General features: G+C 36.7%; 4 protein-coding genes across 4 annotated transcripts; 2 read left to right on the top strand and 2 right to left on the bottom strand.

The window, feature by feature from the left end:
* Window positions 1-1,069: 1,069 nt before the first annotated feature.
* Window positions 1,070-2,272, top strand: Rpe (ribulose-phosphate 3-epimerase). The gene is made up of 4 exons (XM_028319973.1): window positions 1,070-1,436; window positions 1,552-1,659; window positions 1,749-1,970; window positions 2,066-2,272. The coding sequence occupies exons 1-4, from the start codon at window positions 1,200-1,202 to the stop codon at window positions 2,174-2,176; spliced, it is 678 nt and encodes a 225-aa protein (XP_028175774.1). The 5' UTR covers window positions 1,070-1,199; the 3' UTR covers window positions 2,177-2,272.
* On the bottom strand, window positions 2,264-3,917 carry LOC114363996 (putative methyltransferase C9orf114). The gene is made up of 3 exons (XM_028319972.1): window positions 3,164-3,917; window positions 2,777-3,049; window positions 2,264-2,686 (listed from the first exon to the last, which is right to left on the bottom strand). Exons 1-3 carry the CDS (start codon window positions 3,712-3,714, stop codon window positions 2,284-2,286), a joined length of 1,227 nt encoding a protein of 408 aa, XP_028175773.1. The 5' UTR covers window positions 3,715-3,917; the 3' UTR covers window positions 2,264-2,283.
* Window positions 3,918-11,140: 7,223 nt separating this feature from the next.
* Window positions 11,141-16,383, top strand: LOC114364030 (peroxiredoxin-2). The gene is made up of 7 exons (XM_028320008.1): window positions 11,141-11,322; window positions 11,404-11,452; window positions 11,703-11,844; window positions 12,119-12,254; window positions 13,676-13,778; window positions 14,546-14,674; window positions 16,049-16,383. The coding sequence occupies exons 1-7, from the start codon at window positions 11,290-11,292 to the stop codon at window positions 16,138-16,140; spliced, it is 684 nt and encodes a 227-aa protein (XP_028175809.1). The 5' UTR covers window positions 11,141-11,289; the 3' UTR covers window positions 16,141-16,383.
* A 293-nt stretch (window positions 16,384-16,676) lies between these two features.
* Window positions 16,677-19,352, bottom strand: LOC114364000 (cytochrome P450 4C1-like). The gene is made up of 4 exons (XM_028319976.1): window positions 19,175-19,352; window positions 18,562-18,713; window positions 17,918-18,094; window positions 16,677-16,843 (listed from the first exon to the last, which is right to left on the bottom strand). The coding sequence occupies exons 1-4, from the start codon at window positions 19,342-19,344 to the stop codon at window positions 16,677-16,679; spliced, it is 666 nt and encodes a 221-aa protein (XP_028175777.1). The 5' UTR covers window positions 19,345-19,352.
* Window positions 19,353-19,634: the final 282 nt, after the last annotated feature.

The raw sequence follows: 19,634 nt of genomic DNA, 5'->3' as shown, positions 1-19,634 counted from the left end.
CATGCTGCATCTATCCATATCTGTGGTCGCGACGATCTATGCACGCGCAGTGATCGCCTTCACAGATGCGACCTGCACGCGTTGGTTTGGTCGAAGCTTTAATAATCTCAGGTGGACTTGAGAAAATCCGCGGGCAAAAAGTAATGCAGAATAACGACTGCAAATACGAGTACTATGTTAAAAGCTAGCCAACAGTTTTCTGTCATAAAGATGTATGAACAGAAACTTTCAGACAAGTCTGCAAGCGAATGAACTTGTTTTCTACTAAGTTTAGTGGAGTTACCTCGAGATAGACATTCAGGGCAAGTAAGACGAACTAAGACGAAACTAAACTAAGTTTGGAACATCTGTTCAGCGTAGTTATTATACATTATGATGACTAGTATGATCCAGTTTGGGACGAAGGTCTTTTATAAAGTTAATTATTTGGTCATGGGGACTGGGGAGTGGTGTAGGTAGAAGGATCCTTTATCATCATCATCATCATCATCATCATCATCATCATTTCAGCCACATGACGTCCACTGCTGAACATAGGCCTCCCCCAATGACTTTCACATCGCACGGTTGGTAGTAGCTTGCATCCAGCGCCTTCCTGCTACCTTTATCAGGTCGTCGGGCCAGCTTGCTGCTCCATCGGCCGTCAGTTCTGCGTACTATGTGCCCTGCCCATTGCCACTTCAGCTTGCTAATCCATCGGGCTATGTCAGTGACTTTAANTTGGGCCGATGTTGCCACATGGTACCGATTACCCAGGAATTGGGATTGTAATTCCCTGATTCGCCAACACATTAAGCCTAAATGGCCGACAATTTTGTAATTTCTTATTTAACTAGGTAATCTTAGTTTCAAATGTTTAACTTCTGATTTGGCTAGTGAATTGGCTATTTCAAAGAAGTTACAAGGAGATTTAAATCAGAAGATATACTACAGTTCACACTAAAAAAGAGAGGTAGGGCCGCAGAGAGCGAGATAGATATAAGTAGGTATTTGACTCAAGTTTTTGTTCCAACTCTGCCCTCCATTTTTATCTTTAGCTTCTTGGTGTTATCTTTTCTCTATGGTATTATCACAACAACATCCTAACCTCTGAACTTCAGTTCTTTACTTCTTTTCAGTAACCTTGTGTTAAATTGTGTTTAGGCGATTAGAGGAGTATTATTCTTACTAGTGCCTTTCAACTCTATATAACTGTGAAAATGAGTCGCAATTTAAAAGCCCTTATTGGACCTTCGATTCTCAATGCAGATCTTTCAAAACTTTTTGAAGAATCTCAGAAACTACTTGATAATGGTGCAGACTATCTACATTTAGACGTTATGGATGGTCACTTCGTGCCTAATTTAACATTTGGACATCCAGTCGTGAAATGCCTTCGCTCAAAAATCAAGGATGCTTTCTTTGAAACTCACATGATGGTTTCAAAGCCAGAACAAGTAAGTTTCCTACTTAATACTATCCTAATCCTTGTATTGTAACCTTCACAATGCAAAGGAAATTAGTATTCTTTCGTTTTGGTATTACCTAATATTTCACTATTATTTTTTTCAGTGGATAGCTTCAATGGCTGATGCTGGAGTAAATCAATATACTTTTCATATTGAGCCTGTGACAAATGTTGAGGATGTCTGCAGAAAAGTTAGAGAAAGTGGCATGAAGGTAACTACCAAATCAATAGGTCATATTACTTACCTAACTACAAATATGTAACATTTCATGTTAACTATATCTAATATTAAATTATACAGGTTGGTGTAGCAATCAAACCAGGAACTCCAGTATCAGAAGTAGAGAAATACATATCAATGGCAGATATGGTGTTGATCATGACTGTAGAACCTGGGTTTGGAGGTCAGAAGTTCATGGAAAACCAGATGGCTAAAGTGCAACATCTGAGAAGAAACTACCCTCTTCTGGATATTGAAGTGGATGGGGGAGTAGGCCCTTCTACTATAAGCTGTTGTGCTGATGTAAGTTTATTTCTACTACAAAATTATTTTTACCTACTTAATAACCTTTATACCTACTACTTGTATGGAAAATCATCAACAATTTTACTTTTCAGGCTGGAGCCAACATGATAGTCTCAGGAACAGCAGTTATTGGAGCAGCTGATCAAGCAGATACTATCAAAACACTCAGAGATACAGTACAACTTGCAATTAATAAGCTATAACATACTAGTTACTGTTATTTACTAAGTACATTCCTTTTATTGGGGAAATAAGGTCTTCCAATTTTGTAAATGTTTACAATAAAACAATTGTTAAGATATGATTAGTTTTAATCAAATCTACTTAAATCTAAATTAGTTTCACCTCCAGAGTTGTCAGTAGTTTCAGGTTTTTTCACGTCATTTGGGAATATAGAGCTTGTGGCAATTCCAGTTTCTTTAAACACCATAGGTTCGTTTTGTGCTTTCAGCTTAGGCCTCAGTCCAGTAAGGGCAACCAGTATAGCTTCTTCAGTACGAATTGTTCTTGACCCTTGGTTAGGTAGCACATTGACATAATGGTTGAACAAGAGACTTGCTTCGCCAACTTGCAATTGCTCGTCACTTTCAAGAGCTGCTTCTATGCCATGAAGACCTCCAAATACAATGAGGGCATGGTTGTATGAGAGTTCCTTGTGTGGTAAATCATCTATAGGTGTACCTCTATCAGAAGTACCGACTGTCAAGTCATAACTGAAACAAAAATTAATTTGTCAATACTTATTTTTAATCCAAGTTTATTTGCAGCACATGTTAGAACACATTAAGTTAAATTATTCTTACCCATCTTTGTAAGGTGATTGTGTAAAGACTTGGCTAAGATTATTTGCGATCCTGACTGTATAACCCCAATATACTCCGGTTTCTGCCCTTGGTGTAGTAAGACCAACAATTTTCCCTTTTAACTTTTTACTTCCTTCTGGTGTGGGGAGCATTCGTACAGTGACCCGAATCCCGGGGTTCAACAACTTGTCAGTGGATACGTCTTGCAGCAAGCCAACATTCACTTGTGAGCCCCGACCTGGTTTTACCTTCTTGTTCATAGTTATTCCTTCCCTGTAAGACAAATAAACATCTGTTTATTCAATGCTTGATTGTAAGAATAATAATATTATGTTGTTTCACTTTCAAAAATGAACTCTACTTAATCTGATTTTATTAACAACTTACCTAAACTTAAAGTTGTTAGACGAACGTAAGTGATGAGGAGCATCCAAAGGATTCAATAAGCCTGCAAACTCCAAGTCTTTGTGCAGGGGAAAGAAATGCTTCCTCAAGTACTGGGGGCATTCCAAGTACTGCAATATCCGTGCAAGCTGGACACAGCTCTTTCGCGCCACTCTAACACCATCTGCGTCTTCTACCTTAGACTTTTTCGTGTCAAGTTTATCTCCAATATCATCGTACACAATAACTTCATCTACACATAACACGCAAGCAGCTCGCGCGATTTGACCAGCAAGATAAGTACGCAACTCAGCTGACTGAGCATTCTCCAATATGGAACCTGGCACCGCTATACTTATTGTGGAAATATCTAACAATTTCTTCTCCTGCTCAACCTCTTCCTGAATTTTAATCTCAACCTCTTTTTCAATAGCTTTTCTTTTTTCGCGTTTTATTATTTTCTCTTCATTGCGCTGTCGCTTTAAAGCCTTCCGCTCTTGATTTATCTCACGCCAACTCTTCCCTGGAGTCTTCGGTGCTGCAGGTTGGGACATAACCTCAAATTATAGATTTAATTTGGAATAATATTTCCTCCCCGAAAATGGGAAGTCAATCCTACTATTTATTTTGTTTTTATAACGAACAAGTAATTAAGATTTATGAACACAGGGCACACTTTTACTTATTTTCCATAATTAATGACAAAACAAATTTCTGTATTTACTGTGCTTGGATCAGGGTGTGGAGGAAACTTCCATACAACGGTCATCGAAGTGAAACTTGCTTCCAAACAGCGACATCGGTGAATAAATTCAAATACTTTTTAACTACCCTAAAACGCTCTAGATGTCGCTGCTCCTGTTTCCTTCATATTTTCATTTTTTTCTTAATTAAAATAATATTTGAGAATATTGTTAATTACAATGTGAAAACTTTTTTTAAATGAAATAAATTTGTTTTAATTTAAAACTGAACATTGACATTTTTGTTTATAATCTACATAAATAGAGTAGTAGAAATTGCTATTTAACATATGGCAACTTTGTTTATCCTCCAAAATGGCCGGACTTTTTGGCGGGCTTTTGAACGCACTAGGCGCGATTTTTGAAGCCAATTTTGTATTTTTCTCTTTCTGTGTTATAAATAGTTATCTATCTATTGGAAGTCGTTAAGTCAACTTAAAATNTCGAAAAGTCTTTTTTTTTTGTATGAAGAGTGTCAAAAACGGATTCGATTTTCAATTCTATAAAAAAAATGCAAATTGTCTAGGGGGGCTGATCGTGTATAATTTGTATCGTGGATGCTCGCGTCTTTGCTCCAAACTATTATTCACCTCTTACACTTGACAAGAGTGTTAAAAAATTAGTTTCATACTTATTCAGTAAAATTCCGTTAAAATATAATAATAATATGGAATTACATTTAAGATTAATTTTATTTGTTATTACTTTCTTATTATTTTATCAAATCGATATAAAACTAGATTTTTAACACTCTTGCAAGTACGTGGTTTTTCAAAATAAATTTATTTGGTAGGATTAAATAAATAAATTCATAACATTATTTCTATTTAGCGGTATTTGCGTACTGCTCATATACACTAGGCATCAAATAAATCGCACAATAACTTTGAAGATTTTCTTCTGGCACTACTTTAAGAAAAGACACTGGATCCTTCTAAAGAGACATTTTTAGGGTAAAAACCTTTCCTTGAAATGAAATGAAGTTTAGAACTAGGCTGTCAAATGGTACCAATATTGAAAGTGCTTGTCGCGGGAGGTGCGATTTATTTGACGCCGAGAATAGTTTGAAAGAGATTAGTAAAATAGTTATTTCCAAACTATTACTCGATTATTTTCACACCCTTGCGTTTTGGCCATGTATAGAATGGAAAGCCGCTACACAGCCTATTTGAATTGAATGTCTAGGAAAAATACTCTTTTACGAAACTTTTTTAACGCCTATGTTCATCAAAATAATTAAAATAGGATTCTAATTGTGTAAGAATTTTTGCAGCAATACAAACAAAAATCAAATCCTTCCTTTTTTCCTAATTAAAATATTTAACCATCCTTTATGAATTATAAATTCACTTTTTACTTAGCAAAATTAGTGAAAATACGTGTTTTTACTCTGTGTTGAGTCTTTTTTGTCTCTACTCTGTAAAGCAGTTTGTGTGCGATCGTGTTAGTTCGTTGCGCCACCGCTAGCTCGGCTATCAAGTCGTAGTTTTTCGTCCGCGCTGCACCCCCTTAAGTCAACTTAAAACTCGACTATGCCGGACGGGGACGGTAAGGACCCGCCCAGGGGCAAGGAAAAAAGGAAGGCACCAAATAGAGATCACACCTATACGAGTGCAGATGAAGATTTCTACAAACCGTACGTAAAACCAGGGTATAGAAGGCTATTCGCGGAGAACACGGTGAGTGGCGAGTTTTCTGTATTTGTGGAAAGCACGAAAGAGAATGAGAAGATCGGGAACAACAATCCCATCCTGACTACCAACCTTTTCAAAAATGAAATCTTGGGCATTACCAATCTTAAAAGAATTAACGCCAATAAAATATGTGTCACATTTTCCCAGTCTAGTAATGCCAATAACTTCCTGAAAAACGATCCCTTCCTAACCAAACACCAACTCAAGGCATACATCCCAGCCACAGCAGTAGAAAAAGTCGGCGTGCTTCGCTTTGTACCCACTAGTATCAGCAATGAGGAACTTTTTAAGAAACTCTCCTCATCTTATGAGATCATAGGTGTGCGTAGGTTCACCAAAAAAGACAACGGCGAAATAAAGCCCTTTCAATCAGTGTCTATCACATTTTTATCAACTGTGTTACCCGAACATGTGTATCTTGACCTTTTTAGGTTCAGAGTATTCCCATACAACGCTCCATTGTTGCAATGCTTCAAGTGTTTCAAATTTAACCATGGTGCTAAAATTTGTAAATCTGTGCAAAAATGCTCAATATGTTCTGAAGAACATCATTTTTCTGAATGTACTTCAAATAAAATAGCCAAATGCATAAACTGTCAAGGAGCTCATCTTGCGATTTCACGGGACTGTCCTGTTAAAAAACAAAAGATTGAAGATAAAAAAAATAAATTGACTTACGCTAATATGGTCTCCAGCAATGCTTCGGCTACAAAGAGTAGCCCAGTTATCAAAAATTATATAAGCGAGTTTCCTTTATTGGCTGCTCCTAAAACTAACTCTAAATCTGTTACATCAAGGAAGCCTCAAGCTAGCTCTGTATCAGCAACGAACTCTTCCACTTCTACTAATTCAATGGAAGTTAAAGAAAAAGAACCACTTACTAATGAACAATTAATAGACGAAATAATAAACAATGATTTTATTCGCAAGGGCCTTGTAGGCGCCCTTGTCGCTATTGGCAACGAAACGAGGGCAGTTAATAGTTCTATTATTCAGGAAATTCTTATAAAAAGTTTTAAAGGGCTTTAAATGGATAAAAGTTTCATAAGAATCTCTCAATTTAACGTCGAAGGTGTTATTAACAAAAAGCCATTACTTATAAAATTCTTAATTGATAATGATATTGATATATGTTTGCTAAATGAAACATGGTTAAAAGAGAACAATTCTTTTCATATTCATAATTACAACTTAATTAGTAAAATAGGTAAAGAAAAAGAAGGGCGGGGTGGAGTCGCCATCCTAGTCAAAGACACTTTGAAATATTCAATAATAGAGCTTCCCTTTTATGATTTTTTGCAACCTGTAGCTATTAATCTGAGAACTGGTATAGGTAATTTAAGTATTCTATGTGTATATTGTCCACCACCTAAAGAAAATAGATCAAGATTTAATGGTAGCAAACTGAAACAGATAATTAACTTACTACCTAAGCCTCTTTTGCTATCAGGTGATATTAATGCTCACCACATCGCATTCGGGTGTGCTACTAGTAACGGTCGAGGTAATGAAGTTTTCAATATATTTGACGAGAGCGACCTCTGTATCCTCAACTCAGGGGCGCCGACCACTGTTGGTAGATCTGTTCATAATCCTTCGGCTATTGATGTAACATGTGTCAGCCCTTCAGTAGCTCCATTATGTGATTGGAAAGTTTATGATGATCCAATGGGAAGTTATCACTATCCCACTGTAACAGATATTCAGACTTCTGTTGATAAATATCAGATAGGTGAACCAGTACACAAATTTATTTACAATAAAGCTGATTGGTTTAAATTTCATACTGAAACAGAAAACATGGTAGGTAATATTAATTTAGATAATACAGATCCATTAAGAATTTATGACGATTTCTATAATCATTTGATTAATATTAGAGACAAATGTGTACCTAAAGTAGTCAAAACCTCTCCCAATTTAATGAAAAAGCCTGTACCTTGGTGGGATGATGAGTGTAATAGTGCAGTTAAAAAAAGTAAAGATGCTTTAAATTTTTATAGACGTAATCCAAGCATTGACAACTACATTGCGTATAAAAAATTAGATGCTGCTAAAAAACTAACTCTTAAGGAAAAAAAGAAAACAGGTTGGAAATCTTTATGTGAATCTTTTAATCGATATACTCCTGTTAGTACAGTATGGAACTATATGAAGAGGTTTAAGCGTGTTTCAATTCCTAAACTGCCGAAGAATGATGAATGGATTCCCTCTTTTTTTGAGAAATATTCCCCTGTATCTCCTCCTGAAAAAGAAGTAAATAATTCATTATTGCAAGCATATTTCTGTCAAATTGGTGACGAAAAAGCAGCTTTTTTATCTCAACATTTTTCTTGGGAAGAGTTTATGACTGCCTTGAAGTCTCGTAGGAACACTACACCTGGTTTAGACAATATTCCTTATGAACTTATTCGTCGCCTACATAGTAATGCCAAAAAACTTTTACTGTACATTTTTAATTTACTATGGCAAACACAGGTCATCCCAGACTCATGGAAGACTCAATGTGTCATTCCTATACTTAAACCAGATAAGCCTCCTGATGACTGTAACTCTTATCGACCAATTTCTCTGTCCTCATGTATAGGTAAAGTATTTGAGTGCATGTTAAAGACAAGATTAGATTATTATGTCGAATCAAATAATATCTTACCAAATGAACAATTCGGATTTAGGAAAGGCCGAAGTGCAGCAGAAAGTTTTACAGCATTGGTCTCAGACCTTAGGAATTCTCTTGACAGTCACTCTGCTACAGCTTGTGTCTTCCTTGATGTACAGGGCGCGTTCGATAACGTGGTCCCCTCAATTTTAATAGCCATCTTATGTGATATTGGAGTACCCGGGGTAGTCTGTAAATGGATTTTCAATTTTTTGTATAAAAGAATAATGTATATAAAATTTAATAACATTTTTCATGGACCCGGATATGTATATAAAGGCACAATGCAGGGCGCTACGATCTCGCCATTATTGTACAATTTATACACTAGTCAAATTAATAAGTATTTAACACAAAGGGATATAAAATTTTTACAATTTGCTGATGATTTATTAATTTATACTATAAATAAAAATGTAAATACTGCTGTGCATAGTTTAAACGTAGCTTTAGTTGAAATCCATAATTTTTATTCTGGTAAATTAAAACTTGATATTAGTCCCAATAAGAGCGGCGTTATGTTATTCTCGAAAAAATATAATGACTGTAATTCTAATATTTATTATAATAATAATCCTCTTCCATGGATTCAGGAAAAAAAGTTTTTAGGAGTGTGTCTAGATAAAAAACTCACATTTGAAAGTCATATCAAGCTTCTCATTCGCAACTCTTCTAAGGCTTTAAACTTATTACGCTCACTAGCTGGTGTAACTTGGGGCTCTGATCCTAAGATTTTATCAATGTTATACAAGAGTTTAGTGCGTAGTCATTTTGACTATAGTACTTTAGCATATATGAATTGTAGCCCAACCCTATTAAAAAAATTAGATGTTATTCAGAATAAAGCACTTAGAATAATAACAGGAGCTATGTGTTCAACACCTATCAATGCTATGCAATGTGAAACATGCATTCCTCCTTTAGTACTGAGACGTATTCAACTAGCAGCAAATTTTTGTCTAAAACTAATAACTTCAACTAACAAACCAGTACTAGATAGAATCATGCCACCCTTATCTTCCCAAATATGCTCTACTCCTCCTCCTCCAATTACAGGTAATGAGTTAATATCTGGACGCACTCCAGCCTTACTAAGAATTGCATTGTATATTGATTCTCTCACTGTAAATATGTATAAAGATAAGCCATGGCCCATGTACAAAGTTAATTATGAAGATCTTGTTGTAAATAATTTCACCATTTTAAGAGAAAAGATCTCCAATCAAATTGATCTTAATAAATTTCTAAATAAGTCTTATTATAAAGTGTACACAGATGGTTCAAAGAAAGAGAATAGTGTAACCTCTGCATTTTATGATCCACAACTTAAACTTACTCAAAGTCATAAAATTGAAAGCCACTGTAGTATCTTTACTGCAGAAAGTTATGCTATCCTCTTAGCACTTAAACATATCTGTACATGTAATCCACCATCTGACAATATTATTATTCTAACTGACTCTAAAAGCGTATTACTAGCTCTGGAAAATAACTCTTGTAAATATAATTTGAATTATATAATTTATGATATTAAGAAATTAATTAATAACATATATAGACTTACTGGTAAGACACTGCTCTTCCTTTGGGTACCATCGCACCGTGGCATCAGGGGGAATGAAATTGTTGATCTGGCTGCAAGGAATGGCTTTGATGTTGATCATTCTACGTTGTTGAAGTTACCTCACACTGACTATCAAGCCGCAATCAGTCAAGACCTGAAAAAGATATGGCATGAGTACTGGACAATTACTAGTATGGAAAAGGGAAAATGGTATGCTAAGATCCAAGGAAGCCCGCCCGCCAAACCTTGGTACCATCGGAGGAATGAGAATATAGATAACAGGAAGTTTATAACCATCATAAATAGGCTGAGATTTGGCCATTGCCACGCTCCCACTCACCTGAAGAGGCTCAACTTGATTCCGAGCCCTGAATGTACATATTGCAATGAAGAGCTTGCTGATTTGGAACACATAATCTTGAAATGTAGAAGTTTTGGAGTTCAGAGACTGGTCATGATCGATGACCTTCAATCTATTTGTGAACGTGTACCAGAGTCGTTGGACGAGCTCCTGAAGGATCCGAAACTTTTCAAACCCATATATACTTTCGTGGTTTCAACTCTGGGAACTATTTGAGAAGAGAAAATCAGTGAATCAGTTGGAATCATCAGTGCAGTGATCTCAGTGAAGTGAAGTGTCAAACACAGATGTGATGTGTCAAATTCAAACAAAAGTTCAACGGACTTCAAAGACTGGCTTAAAAGGGCTTGCACCCAGAGCCGTGAAAAACTATATTAAAAAAAAAAAAATGGTTACTTACAACAGAATATGGCAGGTCTCATTAAAATGGACAAGTGGAAGGCTTTGGTTAGATAATCTGTGGAGGTAGAGCCCAGTAACATGGAAGTAAAAAGGTTTGCAAACACTGCTAAAGATGAGTAATAATCAGGATTAATAAAATAAATAGGTAGTATCGGCAAAATTAGTTCTTAGATCAATATTTAACTCAAACAGTTCATTTTATACAATTTATTTAACCTACTTTATACTTTGATTTGTTTAATTATTTACTTTTTAGGTAAGTAGGTATTTATAAAAAGTTTTTTGAATAGCCGCGCGTAGTCCCATTTCAGTGTTACCAATGCCAATAATACGTTAAAAAATTGTAATTTACTTTGGTCCGAATCATACTAAAAACTTTTTTTTTTTTTACTTTATAGCGTATAACTTAAAATAATCCACAAAAAACACTTTTATCTCGTTCAGTTACAGTAAAATTTTAATTTGAAACAAAATTCAAAATAGATAAAGTTCATTTACACCGTTTTAAAATATGCTTTGGATAGATTCGGTCCGTCACTCGTCACTTGTCACCTGTCCTGTTTTTTGTTGGTCGTTCAATACGTCAATGTCACTTTCTGGTTGATTTCTTTCTTTCTGCGGCCAATTTTAATTTGTAAATTAATTGCCTAGATATCTTGTAACTGCAGAAGATTGAATTTTATCTCATCTAAAAGTAAACGTAAAGATGTCGTTCTTAGTAAAACAACTTACTCGCAGGGTATGTTTTCATCATTAGGCATCCTATCGCAATATTTTTTAGTAAGGTATTTTCGAATAATTCACGTAATTTAACCCACAGGTGCTGGCCCCGGCACTCTCTACACTCAAACAAGTTAATTTCTCTACCAGTAAGTATTTATTATTTGGTATAATCTCCAAAAAAACTGTTTTAGTTACGTAAATTATAACCTCTTTCGAACCGCTTCAGTTATTTTGATGACTTCGTAGTGCGCAGTAAAAATGATATTATTTTTAAAAGTTTTTTTTTAACAAGATCTAGGTAATCAAGTTTCAAAAAAAGTATTCAGCAATCTATAACTTCTTACCACATACAAACATTTCTATGACTCACTTACCCTACCTTTTTATCTATTACAGCAACTGCAGTCTTCACTCCTAAAGTCCAGAAGCCTGCACCAGACTTCTCAGCCACTGCCGTTGTCAATGGTGAATTCAACAATCTCAAACTGGCAGACTTCGCTGGCAAATATGTTGTTTTGCTTTTCTACCCGTTAGATTTGTAAGTTAACATTAACACAGTTTATTACATGCTCAAGAATTAATTATTGTAAAGAAATTCCAGATACAATGGGAAATCTTTTGTGTCAATCATTAAAATCTGTGCCACCTACCCACAGCCATATTTGTAAGGTGTTCCAATATCTATTTCCTTAAACCTTAAGATGTAATATATTTTTTTTTTTATTTCTAACTAAGTAGGTATGCACTGTATAAGTAGGTAACTATACTTTAATAGTTAAATTAAGCAGTAATTGATTATTACTTAATTTCAGCACATTTGTCTGCCCAACGGAGCTAATTGCGTTCAGTGACCGAGCAAAGGAGTTTGCTAACATCGGTTGCCAAGTTATCGGTATCTCCACAGACTCGGAATACAGCCACTTAGCATGGACTAACACCCCCAGGAAGGTAACTTTATACTTACTTATTTAGAGTCCCTTCGGACTACCAACTTTTTTGATTCCTTCGACTCATACAAATTGGTAGCTGATTGGAAAATGGTGTACCATTTGTTTTTTTTATAAAGCAGGCTGACAAAACTATCGGCCGAAAATAGTGTCTGCACGGACTCTTATTTTACACCTATTTATGGTAAACACCAAACTACCTACATTGTAAGATTATCATTATACTAGTAGTAATTGAAGCATTGGGAACAACAAGGGCGTTCGGCACCGAAAGTCCGTTTTGATGTTATTACATCAAAACATACACTGTACCATCTAGTTTAACATCCCAAAAACTCGTTTCGATCAGCCGCTCCCTGATGGCGTGAGAATAATTTATGTCACAAGTGGCGCTACGCCCTTGTTGCATACAGTAACAAAAGTGCGTTTAAATTCAACCTGCATGCAGTTTTTAAAAACTTATTAATGTAAAAAATGACTAAAGACTAATTTTGAGTCTTCCAGTGACTTGGCCCCCTTTTAGATTGGTCCACGGACCAAGTCGCCAGATTGAACTTTCAATTATTTATTCCTCCGGCAAATAGACTCACTCTAAGATTCTAGAGTAGATTTGTGTTGATTTGGTGTTTAATTTATTAACAAAAACATTGAAAGTTCACCTTTTTAGCTCCGGAAATTGCGGCAACCAGTTTAAAAAAGAAGAAAATATTTAAAAATTCAATCCGGCGACTTAGTCCGTGGACCTAGCTAAAAGTGAGCCAAATGAGTGGTTGAAACTGGTCCTGACCTTCCAGCCAGGCCTGGAGGATCAGGCTGGACTTTCCAGGCCAGTTGCAGCTGATTCGGTAGATTCCCTTCAGTTTAGTGAATATTTTGATAGATCTGATTAAAACACGAAAGTCGGAAAAAATATTAAGAAAGTTGAATATTTTAACGGTGATTGTAATAAATACACATGTTTAACTTACATTTTAATTAAAATTAATAAAATAAGTATTCATATTGTTATTTATTTTCCATAAAAATAAATAATTAAATTAACGTCCTATCTGTTTACCAGTTTGGTGCAACAAGGGCGGATAACACAAGTAAAAAAAATCGCATTTTAAGATGTTTCCGATTGCTTTAAAATAGTTATAATACCTTTATCTTATTGCTAAATCATGGGACTAACAAATAATAAAGTAAGTGTAAGTCAAAATATAAACATTAAAAAAATATAAGACATTAAAACTTTCATCGTCAATTTTCTCGAAACTCAATTTTACGAGATACGCCCTTGTTGCACCCAATGCTTCNCTAGTAGTAATTGAATTTGAAATCAAAATCATCAAATTCTGGAAAATTGCCAAATTAGTAAAATTGTTTTGTTCATAATTTTTGGGATTGACATAATTAAAGTGATTGATTTATAATTTTCAGGAAGGTGGAGTGGGCAAATTAGATTTTCCCCTATTAGCTGACTACAAGAAAACCATTTCATCAGACTATGGTGTGCTTATAGATGAGGGGATTGCACTCCGTGGTAAGTTTTAATGTTAATTTTCTTTGCTTTGATTATAAAATGAGGTTATCATGTTAAATTTCTAATATTACATGGGATTAGCTGATAAAAATGAAATTATCATACTGATAAAATATTAATGTTATCACCCAAATCCATTTCTTACTATGCTGTGTCTAATTTCATTTTACACAAAATACTAGCTTTCCGCCCGCGGCTTCGCCCGCGTGTAATTTTGTCTGTCACAGAAAAACAATATCGCGCGCGTATTTACTCACCGTTTAGACCTACCCTGGACTACGACAAACATTTTAAAACCAAAATCAGCTCAATCGGCCCAGCCGTTCTCGAGTTATAATCAGACTAATGAACATCAATTCATTTTTATTTATATAGATAGACTAGCGGCCGCCCGCGACTTCGTACGCGTGGATCCCGTTTTACCCCCTTTTCCCGAATTTTCTTTGCTATAAACCTCACGGAGCCCGAGACCTTTCCAACGAATGCAAAACCGTGGAAATCGGTTCGTGCGTTATGGAGTTATAGCGTCAGGGAGGAAAACCCGACTTATTTTTATATAGTAGATTACCAATGAAGTATACTACCAACTTACAATATGCTAGAGGTCACAGGTGGGTTCAATGCCTACATAATGCATCTTTATACATAATTGTTTGTTTGTATTAATCTAGCTAGATGATTTCCAAAATATTGTTATACTAATGCAGTAGTTTAAAATGTCCAAAGATATAAAACATTTATTTACTAAACTGTCTGTTTTTCTTCAGGAATGTTTATCATTGACAAAAACGGTATTCTCCGACACATGTCAGTCAACGACTTACCAGTAGGCCGATCTGTGGAAGAAGCGCTGAGACTCGTGAAAGCATTCCAGTTCTCTGATAAACATGGAGAAGGTAAGTCTATAAAAACTACAGGGTGGAATTTTGTAATGCCATCTAGAGGGAAAGTACTCTTAATACTGCAGATAGAAAATTTTACTAAGGGCTGATTTTTCAACCGTCGGATAACTTTTAACTGAAGAATAAGTTTGGCACATTGACAGTTTTAGTACGGGAAATATGTCAAAATGACAAGGTTATTCTACAGTTAAAAAATATCTGACGATTGAAAAATCAGCCCTAAAAGAAAACATTCCTTTATTTTTGAAAAGAAAGAGAACTGCATTCATAGATTTTCGAATTTTTTTCGAAAATTCACTATCATACCATACAATTTTCTGTACGTAATTAAAATAATTTAAGATTTTATGGATTTCCTTTCATTTGATTTATCAAGTCTGTTAGAGATATTTCATCCTTATACTTGACCCTAACGATTGATGCAATAAAAATACAGGGTGTAATTTTTAACAGATTTTAGTTGGTTCGATTCCCGGGTGTGGCAAGCAAATTTTTGGAAATCTTTGAATGCAGTTCTATTTCTTTTCAAAAATAAAGGAATGTTTTCTTTGAGATTTTTTTTCTATCTATAAATATTAACGGTACTTTGCCTCCAGGTGGCATTACAAAATTCCACCCTCCAAAATTCCAGTCATTAACTGCTGGGTAACGGCCTCACCCTCGGAATTCCATAGTGACCATTACTAAAACGTAGTATAGTCATAAGTCAGTGTTCGTGAGATCCAAAGTAGCCAACACGTCTTTGTTACAATTGGAATAAGGTTGTGTTGTCAACTTTTTGGCCATTTGAGTGTCACGAACTATTTGACGCTGACTTTACAGGCAAGCCTCCCACTCGATAGACCGCCGATCTGGTAAAAATCGCGGGAAGACTCGGGAAGCGGGCAGCGCAGATTGCAGAAGTGGTTGTTAAAATCTACTAAAGCCTGGTCCGTGAACACGTAGAATCCCGTCCAATGACCCCAAGCTACCCATCCTTATCGCTCGCGCGTAATTATGTTGCTGTCGCGACTGTGCGACGCGCGCCCGCAGTGAGTGTGCGAGCGCGACAGCAACATGACTACGTGCGAGTGACAAGGATGGGCAGCTTGGGGTCATTGGACGGGATTCTACGTGCTCACGGACCAGGCTTTACTACAATCAACTGTATTAAAGTTATATTTGTGTATTTGTAATAGGTGTGTATCAATCAATACCATGCACTGTGATTTAATTTATTAGCAATTAGAACATTTGTTGTGAAGCATTAAAGCAACAATAGCACAAACTGCCGATTCGATCTGTCCGTAGTTCGATCCCCGTCGTTTAAACAATATTTTAGTCCTAATTCACAGTATTTTCTTACTCATTTTGTCTTTCTGTTTACAGTTTGCCCAGCCAACTGGAACCCAGAGACAAACGCGGACACAATCAAGCCAAACCCCAAGGAAAGCAAAGAGTACTTCCAGAAAGCAAACTAGCTTGCAAGTTAGTTCCATTGTCCTACCAATAGATGGCGACTGTAGCAATTATGCATCTCACTTGTGAAGTTTTTAATAGTTTTATAACTTGCATAATGGGTTTTGGTATTTAACCGTATGGTCGGCTCGAATACTAAGTATTTATTGAACAAAAACCAAAAGGCATTTATTTTAAGGTAAAATGAAAATAAGATCAATTTTAGTTTTAAAACCGGATTTAATCCAACGTTTAGATCAAAGTCTTCTGTTTCAAAGGTGTTTTAATTATAAAGTTTTGTTATAAATACTGTTTTATTTTTAAAATCCTTGCATAATTACATAAATTATTTTCTTCAAAACAGAACACATATATTAAAAATCGTTAAAAATTCTAATTAATCACATTTCTCGAGACCTAAATCGTTGCGAGAATAAACACTTATAAAACAGTCCATAATCGCCCCAAAAACCTGTTAAAAGAGTAGAAAAGTGTAATATTCCATTTTCACGCTCCCCGTTAAGTGGAAAAATGATTTACCATTTTTTTTAACCTTTAACTATTTCCTTCTAACTTGCCTCGGTTCTAAAGAAATCTTGCAACCCTCGGCTGGCTTCAGGAATAGTTCGAGCGTCAACACCAGTTGTCTATGGTCGGCTTTTATTCTGTAGTTGCGCAAGATATGAACTAAGGTGATTTTCATCAACGTCAGTGCATAGGATCTTCCTGGAAAAACAAATAGAATTTAATTCTATTAGGTTACAGTTCGCGCAGACATTTTCAGTTAAAAAATAGCGTGCTTCTTGATATGTCATCGTCTGTAGGTATCTCATAATGAGATTTAGGATTGCGCTGTGTGGTGTCAGAAGCCGTGTCAGGGTTTATTCCACTATTCCCCGTTGACAATCCCCGTCAACGGGGAATAGTGAACTTTTTGTTCATTAATCCCCGTTAAACGCCAATTGGAGCTTATAAAACTTATAATGGGGAATAATGAACTAAAAAGTTAATTAATCCCCATTACGTTAAAAATAAAATCCTAATATAACGGGGATTAATGAACTTGTTAGTTCATTATTCCCCATTATAAGTTTTATAAGCTCCAATTGGCGTTAACGGGGATTAGTGAACAAAAAGTTTACTATTCCCCGTGGACGGGGATTGTCAATGGGGAATAGTGGAATAAGCCAGTGTCAGGCTGTAAGCAAGAACTCAAATTACGAAAATAAGTTAACACAACTCATTCAATAGAATTTCGTTGTTTACACGTCTCGTCTCCACTCAGCTTTAAAGGATATTGAGCAAAGTGGAGGATTATGAGCAAAATGATGGAGGTGACATTTCCATACAAAATACGTCTTATAAAGCGGAGCGATAAAAACCTCCGCACATCTCCGCTATGCTTCGCTTTAGTAGAAACAACCTGCCCACCATAACGCCACTCATCTTGTCTCGTCTCCCCTTTGATGCAAAACAGCCATATTGAGCTGCCCGGCAAAAAGGTTTCGGAGCGGTGAGCGAGGTAATAAAGTCCGCAATGAGGGCTATCGTTTTAGCGCTCACCAGTTAGCGCCACTGTAGAGTAAGGTCCTGTCACTTGCTAGTAGCGAAGACAGTGGCACCAACTGGTGAGCGTTACAGTGGTAGGAGGACTATCGCATTTGCACTCATCAAGATGGCGCCACTGTAGAGTAAGGTCCTGTCAATCGCCAGGGGTGCCAACTGTTAAGTATAAAAACGATAGCCCTCATTCCGCAATACTCATTAGCTCCACTTCGTTGGTAAGATAGCATTACGTACCAATGCAAGCTCGTCGTCCAGTACTGAATCCAGTGTAAGCATTACAGTTCTCTGGTACTGTATTTTCCAACCACCTCTCCGGTCTGAACTGGTCTTTATCCGCCCCCCACACCTTGTGTCTGCTGACTCCGCTTAGGAATATAGCGCAGTTACTACCCTCCGGCATGGTGTAGTTTCCTGGAAAGAAATAGACTCGATAAAGTCTTTCTTATCTTATCCTATTTTTGTCATAGACCAGAGTTGGAGACACGGTACTCCACAGTTGGAAACTGCTTTGCACTGAAGGGAAGTCGAACCTTAACTCCGAACTCTATGTCCTTCAGTTCCTGATTAAATTCGTTGCGGGTCCAATGACAGTTCAACTTTTCCCGCGTCAAACATGACCTTCACTGGTTGGGTTTTTATTGGCGGTCAATGCCGGTCAAGCTTTAAAAACTGGCTATACAGGAGTCCTTCTTGTCGTGTCGACAGCAAACCTTTACAGTGTCAGCCCAAAACTCCGCTACAAGAGTGGCGTTGTCAGTAGCATTAATTAAATCTTCCTGCGTGCAGTTGTTTGGGCACGCAGGGCACGACAATATAGGTATATACAGGATTTGCAGCGGTGGGAATAGTCCCGTAGTGTTGTATAAAAAGAAACTTACTAAGTTTGACGTCCTTGTCCACATATCTCAGTATAATTGGTGTGACCGGGTACAGTCTGCCCACTTCTTTCAGGACGGCATCCAGGTAGACCAGTTTAGATAAATCGTGCTTCTCCACGTCTATATCTGAGTTTCCGAATACCTCTTCCAACCTGTGAAAGAAAGGTGGAAATATCAAGTCTAGTAAAAAAAAGGCCTGTAATAGGTCGCTAGGTCCATGGAGATTAGAGTACAGGATTCCCTATACTCGTTCCCTCACGCTGGATGCCTCCCGCTCCTGTGTAGCCAGGATCTACAGTTTGACCGCCAATAAAGCCCAAACAGAAAAAGGTAAATTTTGTCCCGGAGCGTAGGAAGTTATATGTCATTAAATCCTTAAACCAAATTATAAAAAAAGGCAAACTATGACGTCATATTACAGTCCTCATTGCCACATAAAATCAATGCGAGTGTCGCGTTTTGCAGCTCATAAAAAGTACATCAATTGACTATGATAAGAGTGTCAACTACCCTGTGCAGATAGCTGTCGTTTTATTCCCTCCATAAATCCAGCACTTGGACAATAAACAAAAGACGAAGAAGACAAGTGACAACCGCCATTTGACGCACTTACTCAGCATACACCTTCTCTTGGACATCAGGATAGGATCCCAGCAGAACACACGTATATGCCGCCGTAGTAGACGACGTGTCATATCCAGCCAGCACCATTGTATCCACTTCGCCCCTGATCTCCTGATCGGTGAGAACCCCTTCTTCTACCAGCTCCAAAACTAGGTCCATGAAGCCTTTGAATCTTTTACCTATGAAATGGTCATCAGCATTAGGTCGTTTGGTCTCCAATACAGTAGCACTCTCTTATTTATCAGAGGCTGGAGGATTTGCTTCTACATTCTAGGCACAATTTCCACCAAGACGGAACGTAGCGGAAAAGTGTTGGGCTGTCAAAGCGGAGCTGTGCAGAACGGAGAGGAGAATAGACGAAGAGCTAGTGAACGCCAGACCTACGTAATTTTATAAAAGCTGACCATCAAATCTGATTTTTATGTATAATATTTGGACAATAATTAGAA

This window comes from Ostrinia furnacalis, unplaced genomic scaffold (assembly GCF_004193835.3).
Source record: "Ostrinia furnacalis isolate ACB-3 unplaced genomic scaffold, ASM419383v2 OfSCF7340, whole genome shotgun sequence".
Taxonomy (NCBI): Eukaryota; Metazoa; Arthropoda; class Insecta; order Lepidoptera; family Crambidae; genus Ostrinia; species Ostrinia furnacalis.
This window is presented reverse-complemented; position numbering and strand designations above follow the sequence as displayed.